Genomic DNA, 14,089 nt, shown 5'->3' with positions numbered 1-14,089 from the left:
ATATTTCAAATGCTTAAATTGGACTTGATTCTCCTTCAGGTGACTATTCTTCTAGTGTAATTCCTCTATGCTGGTTTTCACTTTAATTTTCTTTTTTTGTGAAATATTGTTTTATAGTAAAGATTTCCAATTATAAATTCTTTTAACATTTTTTGATAAGTTTTTGTTTCATCTTCAATTTTAAATCTCAGTTTTACTGGACATAGTATTTGTGGCTGGCATCCATTTTCTTTCAGAGCTTGGTACATATTATTCCAAATCCTCCTGGCTTGTAGGTTTTGGGTTGAGAAACCAGTTGAAATAGATTGTTTTATCTCAAAATGTGACCAGTTTTTCCTTTTCTTCTAAAATACTATACTTATTCTGTATGTTAGGGACTTTCATAACAATGTTTTAGATTATATCTACTGTGATTTTTGTATATCTATAGTCCTATATGCCACCTGTGTTGGAATTACCACTTCATTCTAAAAGTCTCAAATATTTGGGGATATCATTTCATTGACAATATTGTACAGTTCTCTAGCTTGGATTTCAGAGCCTTTATCTATCCCAGTGAATCTTAAAATTTTTCCTTGTAATGTTATCCCAGATTTCTTGAATATTCTGTTCCTGATCTCTAAACATCTTTTCTTTATGGTCAACTTTATTTCTAAGATTACACACTTTGCCTTCGAGAACTGAAAAAATCTATCTTCAATGTGGGAGTCTAATCTACTGGTGGTGTTTCACTTATTTTTAATCCACTGTCATCTACCATGTTTTCTATAAAGTCACTTCCCCTTTTATTGGTAATATAGCTTTTATTTCTGAATTGTTTTATCTCTACTTTCTATACCTTTGCAAAATTCTTCTGGTTGGGGTTTTACATCTTCTTGTTTGGGTATCACAGTATTTGTCCACCTTTGAGTTATTGCCTTTCAAAACTTGTGTTGCTTTTTAGCTTCAATAATGTAAGTGTAAGTTCATGTCTGAATTCTGTATGGCAATTTTCCACTTAATGAGGTTTCCTCACCTATCCAGTGGTTTTGCTGCTTTCCCTATTATACAGTAAATCTTTTAAGTAGGTATCAGTTTTACCTTCTTGATTAGTTATCATACAAGTTACACTTTCTTGAGAGACATTAGACTGTTTTGGGGTGCAAAAGTCAAAATTGGCTTACCAGGTTTCTCAGCTTGAATACTCCTTATAGTGATCAAAAGTTTAAAAGCTGAATCACCTAATATAATCAGTCCTTCTCTGATTTTCAAACACCAGACTGGTTCAGGGGTTCTAATCACCAGTCACTTTGTCCCCAGGGGATACTACCCAGTTTTTCAAATACTTCCTCTGAACTCACTCCATTTAGTGATTCAGAGTCTTCATCCCTTCCAATTATCCTTTATTCCCCCAATATCTCCTCTTTAACCTCATGAAATTCTTCGGCTTCTTGACCCAAATTACCACATGAAGGAAAGCTCTAAAGATTACCCACTCTGGACTGTTAAGTGAGCAGAGAAAACAATCTTGATTGGGTAAAGCCACTAACACCCTCGGATTCCTTTCATTTTCCTCTTCTTTCCCACCCCCTCTTCCTTCTTATTGCAGGTGGCATTGTAAAAAAACAAATGCAGGAACTGTCAAAAAAAATTCTGCTTGAATAATGGTGTTAGCAATCATAAAAATAATACAGAGGAACAATTATACAACTCGGTTTTGAAAAATAAAAATTTCTAAGATGGTCAATGAGATGAAGAACTGTCTGAGGTAGGAGGATGTGTTCTTTTTCCTAACACCTATGTTCCAAAGAACCGTGCATCATTTTCCTCATTATCATCATAATCATAATTGGTTACCTTCATCAAAACAGCTGTTAAGACAGCTGACTCTGTCCAAGTATAACACATACTGTTGGCTGGCTAACTCTGCTTTAATCTTGTCCAGCTCTCTGCTTACCATGATTTCTAGAAAAGCAAACTCTACCCTGCAGCTATGAATGGCCACATGAAAATCTTGGTCATGGGACGGAAATCAAAGTCTGTTAAAGTGGTTCAAGAAGGCTTTAAGAAGGATGAATATAGTTGTTTCCATTCTTCCTGCCTCTTTTGAATAAGACTGTAGATAAGGTTGCCACTTGAAATCATAAAAGACGGACCAAGGTGTTTTCATGAATGTTCCCTGAAACTTTTAGAGCACCAGAATCATAATGTCCATAGACATTTACTTTCAGACTTTTTATGTAAGAAAAATAAACTCATACTGTTTACAGCCCTATGAATCTGGTATTTAATTACTTAAAGCCAAACCAGTCCTATAAACTACAGTGAAGTCATTGCCAGTGTGAACACTTTATAACTATTAGGGTCTTTTTGGTTCTAAAGGTAACTTAAGAGGCCCTCTGGCAGGATTTTATCAAACATCTGATCAATTGTATCCTGTTTGCCATAGGATTCTCACGATGCTTTAGCAGTTTAACACTGATTGGGTCTGTTATGGTTTGGATGTGGTGTTCCCCCAAAAGTTCATGTGTGAGACAAAGTAAGAAGGCTTAGAGTAGAAATGATTGGGTTATGAGACTTTTAACCCATTAGTGAATTAATCATCTAATGGGACTGAGTGGTAACTGAAGGCAGCAGGTGTACGGCTGGAGGAGGTGGGACATAAGAGGTGTGGCTTTGGAATATATATTTGTATATGGAGCTCGCTCCCTGCTTCCTTATCATAATGTGAACTGCTTCCTTCTGTCACAGTCTTCTGCCATGATGTTCAGTCTCACCAGAGCTCTTGGGGAATGGAACTGGCTATATATGGGCTGAAAACTCTGAAACTGTGAGCACTCAAACTTTTCCTCCTCTACAATTGTTCTGGTCAGATATTTTAGTCACAGCAGTGAAAAGGCTGACTAAAACAGGGTCCTCATAAGAATTTAAGAAACCAGATATAAAAAAAATCATTAACTTTACCCTATAAAGACAAAATCTAGAGCACAGGGTGAAATAAGTAGGAACTATTTCAGGAAAAATTGGCTAGAATTATATTTTATGCTATATTTAGTAGATAATATAAAAATAAAACTTTAACTCATTTACATAGTCAGAAAAGAATAAATCAACTTTTATGAAAACTGAAGATCCAAAGTGTGAAACAGTGATATTGGTGTGGTAAATTTTCAAGAAAGGAATTCCAACAAACCTTTTGATTTTCCTGTATCTCTTCCTTCATTCGTTGATTTACAGCAATTCTGGTCAGAGATCTGGGAAAATCAATACTGATGTAATTCATTCTTCCTTAAATTTTTAGGACTAATAATTAATTCAATGTTAATATAATACTTTGGAAAAGAAACTAAAAACCCAATGCTTCAAGAATGTACGTTTCCATATTTCCTAATTGGACAATGATACTATGGTTTTTACTCAACATAGTATCTGATTTAGGTGGAACAGAGACTCAAAATTCTAATGTCTTAACTGCATAAAGTCACAGATTATTGAATAATTATGTTTTCAAATATATTAGGCTGAAAAAGGCTATTTTGTATTGGTTTGCCCATACACAGATATCTTTCATACAGATATTTTGTATGAAATTACCAATATCATGTGTATAAACGCAAACAGGCAACTTGTAGAATTAGCTATACATAAAGAATTTGTTAACCTGGGATCTTATTACAGCACGTACATTCTAAAATAGATGATATAGTCTTCCTTCAGTACGTACAGCATTGGTTCCAGGATCCCCTCAACCCCAGATAACAAAATCCCTGGATGTTCAAGTCCCTTATATAGAAGGGTACAATATTTGCATATAATCTACATGCATCCTCCTGAATACATCTCTAGATTACTTTGGATACCTAATATACATAATGCTATGGAAATTATACCATATTGTTTAAAGAATAATGACAAAAATGTTTGTATATGTTTGGTATAGACAATTCTTTTCTGAATATTTTCCATCTATGGTTGGCTGAATTTGTGAATGTGATACATACAGATGCAGGGGGAATAACTGTACTGACATTATATTATTCACTCTTGAAGAGTTTTAAATTCCCTTATAATTTAAATACAATTTTAAAATATATTTCCTGTGGACTATATTTAACTTGAAAGCTCCCAAGAATGCTTAGTTATAACATCTATCCATTTAAAAATGGTACAAAAATTTATATGGTTAATTCAAAGTTCTGCTTTAAGGAAAGTTCAAGAAGAAACCCACAAATGTGTATCATCTCATAAAGTTTGGCAGCATTAAGAGAAATTATAACAAAATTTAATAATGTAAATTTTCCATTAATTTAACAAATATTTCATTTTAACAGACATTTACTAAATGTCTGACTTCAGACATGTTTAAACCTACAATTTAGCCGTTAAGCAATGCTAGCATATTCTGCAAATTTTTCTTAATGATCAACCACAGATAAGAGCAGAATTTAGTATAATTCTTAAAAAGTCATACTGATTAACTATCATTAAAACTAACATTGTTTTAATTTAAATTTGACTAATAATTTCAAAAGCTGTTAATTAAGAATCGTGAGGCTAAATATATGTATTTACATACACCCAAACATATTTCATGTTTTAATATATAAATACTGATTTCTCAGTATTTTTTCTTGACTATTTAATTCCTGACTATAAATTTGGTGAAAGAAGTCATATCAACATATTCATTATTCTGTAGGTAAAGCCACAAACACTTCTGTTTTCAGGGTACCTTTAAAAGATATTTTATATCTTACTGCTGCTGTATTTATTTATCTTTCAAAGGTAAAGAATACCTAGATTTAAAATTCTGTAGTTTGTACTGTGGATAAATGTATAAAATAGCGTTTGACAAAAAGAGACTTAAAAATCATTGGATGCTTAATATGTGCTGAGAGCTTAAGTTTCTCTCCAATGTCCCTCAAATAAAATACTATTGTTGTATATGCACCTCTAACTTGTCACATGTGGTGTCTCTCCAATACAAGCTAACTTTGTTTATATTTTGTTGCTTATAATTTTATACTGCTATTTCTAACCAAATTATAAATGCATACAAGTCACATTATGTTGTAAATCCTAAAAATCTAAAATGTACCTATTGGTCACTTTCAGATATGCAAAAAGTATTATCTATTGAAATAAAGATAACATCAATATTTTGGAAGCAATTTAATTAGATGTTTTACTTGCAAAATGAAAAAAAAAAGTATTATACAAAAAACTCCATACATTTGAGATGTCATTAAGTGAAATCTAAAAGGCAAGAACATGATTTGACAACACTCTGAGTATAGATCTTCTATGCAGAATAATATTTTTCATTATCTTCCATAAAGGAAAGAGAAAACTACCCTTACTATTTATTGCATGAATGTTTTTTCTTAGATTATGTTTATTTAAACTCTTAATTTTTTCCCTTTTCATAAGCCTCTAATTCAATAGTTTTCTTTTGTAGTGTGAATACATGTGCTTAGTTATTAAAAAACAAAACCATAAATGATGAAAATTTCCAATTTCAAAAAGCTACAGATATTAGAATTGATATCCTCATGTTAAATGAAATCAGCTACTCCCATAAAATTTACTTAATGAAAAGAGTTCTAGTTACAAACAAACCAATGCACTTTAAAGTACCTGGCTTTTATGGGGAAGTTCTGTGAGATGTCTTTCATTAATTTTATGGTGTCATATACTGGAGTGGACATTATTTGAGAAGCTGCTTGAAAACTAAGATCTGTAAGGAAAAAAAAACCAACATTTAGGAATCTGGAATGTTAGATCTTCAGATATTTCCATGAAATTTAAATATTTTTCTCAACCTATACCACATATTAATATGTAAACATATCAACACTCATATTTAACAATTTTAAGTTTAAATGGAAAGTTTTGACTTATGTTCAAATAAGGTAGTCTTACACTTTTATGAATGAGTAATTTTTACTATTTATTATCTGTTATCTACAAATTATAGAATTTCATCCGAAAGAGAGATACAAAAAGAATCACTGACAGTTTTTTCCCCTATACTTAGGTTAAATGAAATGTGACAAAAAGCTTTGATGAAAAAAATAAATCTGAAAAAAGTTTTGAAAAGCTAATTCTGAAAACAGCTTAAAAAGAAACCCAACATCTTTAACTCAGTAAGAAATATTCATTTTTTTCCAATATTGTTTTGCCTTCATGCTGAAATAAAAGTATTTTTTTGAAATTATAATTCTATTAAAAAATGTGAGGGGCTAACTATAGTCAGTCTCAAATATCTCAGAAGCATTATTAATCTCACTACTTTGTCAAGAGTTAGTATATATTTTAAAGTCAAATTTAGTCATTACTTAACAGGAAAACACATTAACATTTCAGAGTTGGAATACTAAAATAACCAATTTGACATAACACTGCTAGTTTTGCTTCCATGTTCTCAATGCAAAGTGGTGAATCAGCCTGAAGGCATAGCCTAAGATGCTTTTAGGATGGCCTCCCATGGGATTGCAGAGGCTAACAGACTAGGGTTCAAATTCCAGCTGAATCATGTACTAGCTAAATTAACTGAAATTATGATTTCCTCATTCCAGCCCAAGTACTGCAATGAAACTACCAATGCTCACTAATGTGTCCTAATTACCAAACACAATAGGTATTTTTCAAGTCTCTTAGGATCCTTTTGTGATGGGAAAACTTCTGGAAAGAAAAAGTACTGAAGTACTAGCATAAACTTCTGGAAAGAAAAAGTACTGAAGTACTAGCATAATAGTCCAGGGAGAATAGATTCTGTCAGTTCAAAGAGGATTCTTCAAAGTGAATTTGTCCTAATAGTGTTCCTAAACATCTCATTTTATTTTAAATGATATTCTATCAAATATGATATTCAATGATATAGTACTGAATTGATAGAACATATCAACATAAGTTATAATGCACACTGCACTATAATTTTAAAATGCGACCAAAGATCTGTTACGTATAAATAAAGTTCACTTAGATACCATATGGTAGAGCATAAAGAAGTTGGACCCTAAGGACATGTATGAAGACATAAATGGTGTGACTATTGTGTGTACAACCAGAGATATGAAAAATTGTGCTCTGTATGTGTAATATGAATTGTAATTCTGCTCTCATATATAATAAATTTAAAAAACAGAACAAGATCAAAAGCTTGAGTGGCCATTACTACATAAAACAACCTAAGATGACAAAGGCCCTCTTTCAACTTTAATAAATGATCCATAAAAAATGTTTTCACGAGTATGAAAAAGAAAAAAAGAACTTGGACTGAAAAACCTTCATTTATTAGCTACGTGAATGTGTTGATTAACTTGCATCATTGTCACTGTGACCAAAATATGAAAAGAACTTTGAGGAGTTAAAGCTTATTTGGGGCTCACGTTTTCAGACGTCTCAGTCCACAGATGGCTGACTCCATTACTTTGGGCCCAAGGTGAGGCAGTACATCATGAAGGAAGGGTCTGGCGTAGGAAAGCTGCATAGCTCATGGTGGAAGTCAGGAAGCAGAGAGCAAAGAGGGAATAAGGGGCCAAAGGGAAGATATATCCATCCAGGACACAGCCCTAGTGACTTTCCTCCTCTGGTCACACCACAGCTGCCTACTGTTAGTCACCCAGTCAGTCCATTCAAACTAAGGTGGGCTGATTAGATTATAGCTCTCACAATCCAATAATTTAACCTCTCTGAATATTCCTATTAACAGGAGCTTTTGGTGGCATCTCATATCCAAATCATAACAATTTTAGTGACCACACCAAACCAGTAACTCTCACTCTTCTTATTTACAAAGTGACAAGGGAGGGGGCATGCACTTTCAGAATATCACTGAGAGTCAAATAAGATAATTTATATTAAAGGATCATGTAAATGCTAATCCAGATGAAATGCAAAATATTTTTGTACACTATATGCAAGTTATTCTGGCAATAGAATACTGATAAATACCCTATTATTTTAAAAACTGATTAGTAGTTGCTCACAGCTGGGAAGCTAGCAGAAGTGGGAAATGACTGCTAATAATGTTTTGCTTTTTGGGGTGATGAAAATGTTCTAAAATTGGTAAGAATTGCAGAACTGTGAAAATATACTAAAAGCAAATGAACCTTATAGTTTAAATAGGTAAATAATGTGTGAATTATATCTTAATAAAATGTATTTATTAAAAAGGTTGATGAAGATGTAATTAAAGTTAAGAATCATGTAGAAAAATGATATGTCCCCATGACTTACTAAATTATTTTAAATAAGGAAAATTGAAAAGGACTTACAGTTTAATCCAAACTAAATCTTGGTCACAAAAATCGCTTATAGGTTATTCACATAGAAGCTGCTCTAAATTTGGAACTATGTATTCTCTAAGACTTTATCAAGGAAATATGCAAAGGACTAACAAGGTAAAAATTTAATCAAGAAAACTAAGGTTTAGTGCTGATTTATCCCGACTTCTTAGTCAAGATTTTTAAGCAATTTTAATAGATTCTCTGAAATGAGATTTAACACTTGAAACGAAACCATAAATCATTATATACTTTGAAAATGATAAGACAATATAAAATAACTACCTCAGAATTTTTACTCTAACAAAATTATGACTTTCATGATAATCTTTTAATCAAATGTTTTCCTACAAAATGTAATTTATATTATTCATAAACAGTAATTATTTTCACAATTTATCATTTTATAAAAGCTTATTTAATAAAAAAGTAATTGGTTATCAAAGTGTTATGTTCAGGTAGCTTAAAATACTATACCTTGTAGTTCCCAGACTTTCAAAGGCATCATTTCTTTGTTGCTCTCAATCAGGTATTTTTGGAATACTGTCAGATTATCTTTAAGATCTGAATATATTTCTCTGAATCAAATAGTAATTAAAGTTAATAATCTACTACAAATTAAACAACCAGTATGATTTTGAAATTGTCTTCAAAACAGTTCAACACAAACTAATAATTGATAATTAAGATAATAAATTGATATAGCTATATTTATAGAATTTAAAATGAGGGCTATATAGACACATATGTATACACATATATATGCCTCCTTTGTTATATAAAACAAAATCTGGAAGGATGTACTCTCAACTGTTACCTATTAGGGATGCAGAATGAGGGCAGAATTATTGAGTTTTCATGTTTCAACAACTTTTTAAATTTTAAGTATTGCTTTTATAATTTAAAATAATAGCTATTTTTTAAGGAAAGTAAAAACTGCTTTTTATACAATCTTCACTTGATCTCAGCCAAAAGGCTAAAAAGATTCTTCTTAAAGAATCAGTTTGTTTTATTTCTGAAAAGTTCTATCTGACTCTCATAAAAAATTAATAGGATAATTCTGCCCAACATTAAACATATCTAGGCATTTTAAAGAGAAAGACAAATAATGAAGCAGAATAGCATTTTACTATATATATCATTTAAACTATAATCTTATTTCCTCTATCACTCATGAAAGCAAAAATGGTGTCATTTTGCTGGACACAGTGGCACACATCTGTAATCTCAGCAACTGGGGAGACTGAAGCAGGAGGATCCCAAGTTCAAAGGCAGCCTCAGTACCTTACTGAGGCCTTACTGAGGCCCTACTGAGGCCCTAGCCAACTCAGTGAGACTCTCTCTCTAAATAAAATATAAGAAAGGGCTGGGGATGTGGCTCAGTGGTAAAGCACATCTGGGTTTAATCCCTGGTACGAAAAAAAAAAAAAAAAAAAAGAAAAAAAAAGGTGTCATTTGATATTAAATAGAATTCTTTTAAAAATATAACTTTAGCTAGGTATGTGACTCAGTGATATAGTGTTTGCCTAGTATACATGAGGCCCTGGATTTTATCTCCAGGTCCATTAAAATATAAAACAAAAAAAGATGGTTTTTCAAAGTAAAAATTAAAACAACTTCAGCTAATTTATAAGACATTTTCAGCAAAACTTACTAAACACATTTTCAACAGTAAATTGAAGATTTAAAAAGTGAAGTGAAAAATGTACAGATGTATATAGAAATGCATTAATTTTATAGTTAAAGATAAAAATACATAGTACACTGTCAATATTTTCTAACTTTACTACTACGTGGGACCAAGGTTTGAAAATAAATCAAGACTAATGAAGACAGCTTTCAAGGTTAAAAAAAACAAAAAAAACAACAACTTCTTCCTAAAGTTCACTATGAATATTTAATGTTACAGAATAATGTAAGAGCTACCATACTATGCTTTATATTGAGTCATAATCATAATTTTTTTTACTGAGTTTTACATAATTCAGGCAATATGTATATTATTCATACAATACACCTCAAAGCAAATAATCTTTGCTTTAAATAAGCCACCGAGTCACCGTGGAAGAACTAAGTATTCCTTTTAAAAACAACCCAGAATTCCAAGGGATTTTTGGAGGCCTGCCATTTATTCCTGCAAAAATTTGTATTTAAAAATAGGAAAAAATTATACATTTTTTCAAGACATTGAAACAACTGAATAAGGACAAATTTGTAAGGTGCATTAACTTTTTAAGGCCACTAGTATACTGTTTGGCCAATAAGCTTTAAAATTTTAATTCATTTATCTGCATAAGCATAGTTCCCAACAATGTCACTCTCTGTATATACAGTTATGCATTTGCCAAGAAAACCTACCTCAGTGTCCTTAGTTAATATTACAAATGTAAATTACAAAGAACTAGAGGAGTTAATGAACATTTTTATTTTTGCCTGTGTAAAGGAATCCAAATTTCCCTTCTCATAAAATGTTAAAATGTATATAAAAACACAGCCACCCCCATTCACTAGTATTCAGAGAAGACTCACCATCCTATTCCTTGTCTTCAATCGGCATGGCAGAAAAAAAGGACACAACTTTAATTTGAAAGGTTACTACATGAGTATATAAAATTAAGACCAGATGTTAAAAGATTTTCAATGTCCATCTGTGACAAAGAAATTAAGGGAAATATTTCTTTCTGGTGGGGCATAAATCTCTTTAAGCTAAAGATCCAATATTTTTCATGATTTTTGTAACATATCTATAAAGTTTTAGATACAATAAATTTTGAAATTTTCTGATCGAGATAAGTTTTTTTTCAATTGTGTTTTTCTAAGCACACTAAATCAAATTTATATAGTTATTAAAATTTTTTATCTGATATTTTCACTATTAGAACTTCCTTTGAAGCATTTTCCACAGCTTAGTAAACTAAGATTATTTTTAAAAATATTGTAAAAATAATACTATTTTGAAAGTCAGTGATATTTTTATTTTTTTTTAATAAAGATTCAATTCAGGGGCTGGGGATATGACTCAGTTGGTAGAGTGCTTGTCTAACATGTTCAAGGCCCTGGGTTTCATCCCCAGCATCATGAAGAAAAAAAAAAGAAAATTTCAGACAGTATCCTCTTTTTGGCATTCCTATTAGTAATAGTAGTAGTAGTAATAGTAGTAATGGGGATTAAACACAGTGGCATTATACTCATGCTGAGATACATCCCTAGTCTTTTTTATTTTGAGACAAGGTCTCACTAAGTTGCTGAAGCTGGTCTTGAACTTGTGATCCTTCTGCCTCTGCTTCCCGAGTCTCTGGGAATAGGCACGCACCATTGTTCCTGGCTTTTTTTTTAGTATTATTTAAAGGAATTACATTAATAATAACTTCATAAAAGTGAATAAAACAAATGAAAATTATAGTTAACAGTTATATATCTTAAGTGTCACGAACTGCTGTAACACTTTTATTAGCAAATAACAAATTACATTATTTTATTCTCTTCAAAACTTAAAAACTTTCTAACCAAGTATTTGTTATGTGATTAATTTTTTGCCTATTATGGCAACAGTGTTAGAATAAAATTAAGCAAAACAAGTTACTACTTTCAAGTATGGAATGGCATCACATGGTACAAATAAGGAATAAAAAATGCTACAAGGCTAATAAATTCTTGGCAATTTATTTGTTGGCTTATGTTCACTGGTTCATATTTTCAAGGTTTAGACAATTTTATAAATGCCAAGCCTTTGTTTGTGGACTTTTTTTCTGGGTAAATGGAAAGAAATTCACATTTAACAGTGACCTTAACACAGGTTATCCAAAGTTCTAAATTTCTATTTTCCTAGTTATTCCAGGGATGCTATATTAGTATTAGAAATAGAATCTCTACTCTCAATTGAAACGGTTATATCTAATGAATAAATTTCCACCTTTAAGATTAATATGAAAATAAACTAACATAAATAATTGGTGAAAGACTCACAATTAGTATATAAAGAGCTATTATAAATTAGCAAAAACAGTAAACCCATCAGGAAAAAAAAGCAAAGGTCAGAAATAAGCGATTTATACAAGAAATTCAAAAGACCAGTAAACTTACATAAAAAATTAAATCCTTAAAATATTAAGCCCTTAAAATAATAAATTGATAATAGTTGATTGTTCTAAATTTAAATTACAAAATGATTCAGTCCAGTGAAATAAGTGTAGAATTTAGGAGAAATATCATATCACTTATTAAATTCGCCAAGATTTTTAAAACAGTATCAGTGGTTAGTAAACTTTTGGGAAATGGACACATTCATATAAAACAGTAAAAGTATTATTAATACAATTCAATGAAGGAAATTTAGACATCAAAACTTTTAAAAATATACATACCTTGATTTATCAATTTTTCCCCTAGAATTTGTGCTAAAGAAAATCTGAGACACACATGAATTGATATAAAAAATATTCAATTAAATAGTAGGGAAAGAATCTAAAGTCCTATATTGTGGGACTTTTCCAAATGATGGAATATTCCACAGGATGTGAAAAAAGCAGTTACATGATACTGTTGTACTATGCAAAACAATATGCTATTCACGCATTTATTTATAGCTATAAAGACCCACACAGAAAGGTTGCAAAGATAGACACTAAAACAGAAAATAACAATTATCTCAGTTGTGGAATTAGGGTCATTATTTTTTTAGTTTTGTGCTCTTCTGCTTTCCCTAGATTTCTGACATTAGCTCTGTGTTATTTTTATAGTAACAAGGAATGTATATATAAAAAAAGAACATGTGCCAACACAGTACATGGAATTAATTCCTTTAGAAACAAAGGGTTATAATAATACCAGTTTCATTTCAATTCAGGCTTACTTTAGTTTCCCAAAAAGAAATCCTTGAACTTCATTTGCTTCAGTTTCATCTTCTATAGTACTAGTCATGGCTACATTTTGGAAAGAAAAACAAAACAAAAATATTTTCAGACAGGGAAAATAACAAGTAATAAAAAATTAGAGTTCAATATGAAATTCCATTTCACAGAATTCCTGGGCCAGTCAGTTATCGCTAGCCATAAAGCAGCCTAATCTTAGCTGCCTCAATGTACCTTACATATACTACCATTTGTTAAGTGGTGCCAAAAATGGTTGGGAAGCTACTGGGTATAATACACAATTTACTATTTTTAAAGAAGTTTTGAGTATCCAGTAATATTAAATACCTTTATTTCAGCTTAAAATTAAATTCAAAACTAAGGAAGAACACGTTTATCTCACCTCCAGCCTCAAGTGACACACATAGGATAATTTTTTTAAAAACAAAACTATGTAAGCCTCCATAATCTCATTCTACTCAAATGCAGAAATCAGAAGCAAAAAAAACCTTACTTTTAATTTGGGTATCATCCAATGCTTTGTATTCTGTACTCTTAATTGCTAGCTCCACACCATATCCAGATAAGTACATTTTCCGTGAGCTTGGTTTCTGTTTAAACACATTTTATAAAATTAAATTAATATTTGTTTTTTAAATGAGGGGCTATAATTGACTAAAAGTGAGTACTTATGATCAGAATTTTGGTACCTAAGTTTTCCTGTCTATAATTGACAAATATAAAATGTACATCTAGAGATTACTCCTTCAAGCAAGAAAAATAATTTTGTTCAAAAGGAAGCAATCAGGATAAATATATACAATATTTTAAAAGATTTCTAAGGTTCTTTCCAGCTTCCAGACTGAAATTCTTTTTTTTTAAATGTTCTTTTTTAAAAAAAAATGGTGGACACAATGTCTTTATTTTATTTTTATGTGGTGCCGATAATCGAACCCAGTGCCTCACACATGC

The 14,089-nt window shown here is 31.0% G+C and overlaps 1 protein-coding gene across 4 annotated transcripts in view; it reads right to left on the bottom strand.

Annotated features, from left to right (window-relative positions):
* UGGT2 (UDP-glucose glycoprotein glucosyltransferase 2) overlaps positions 1-14,089 on the bottom strand; it is a 175,938-nt gene that overhangs the window by 138,704 nt on the left and 23,145 nt on the right. For all 4 annotated transcript variants that reach the window (XM_081289839.1, XM_081289841.1, XM_081289838.1 and 1 more), the window contains 5 exons: positions 13,632-13,728; positions 13,120-13,189; positions 8,745-8,845; positions 5,617-5,716; positions 3,173-3,233 (listed from right to left, as the gene is read on the bottom strand). In XM_081289839.1, coding sequence (XP_081145965.1) covers positions 3,173-3,233; positions 5,617-5,716; positions 8,745-8,845; positions 13,120-13,189; positions 13,632-13,728 — 429 coding nt within the window. The remainder of the gene's footprint in view (positions 1-3,172; positions 3,234-5,616; positions 5,717-8,744; positions 8,846-13,119; positions 13,190-13,631; positions 13,729-14,089) is intronic.

The sequence above is a fragment of the Spermophilus citellus genome, assembly GCF_964194105.1.
Source record: "Spermophilus citellus genome assembly, chromosome: 1".
In the NCBI taxonomy this organism is placed as follows: domain Eukaryota; kingdom Metazoa; phylum Chordata; class Mammalia; order Rodentia; family Sciuridae; genus Spermophilus; species Spermophilus citellus.
Note: the sequence above shows the minus strand (reverse complement) of the source record. Positions and strands in the feature narration are given on the sequence as shown.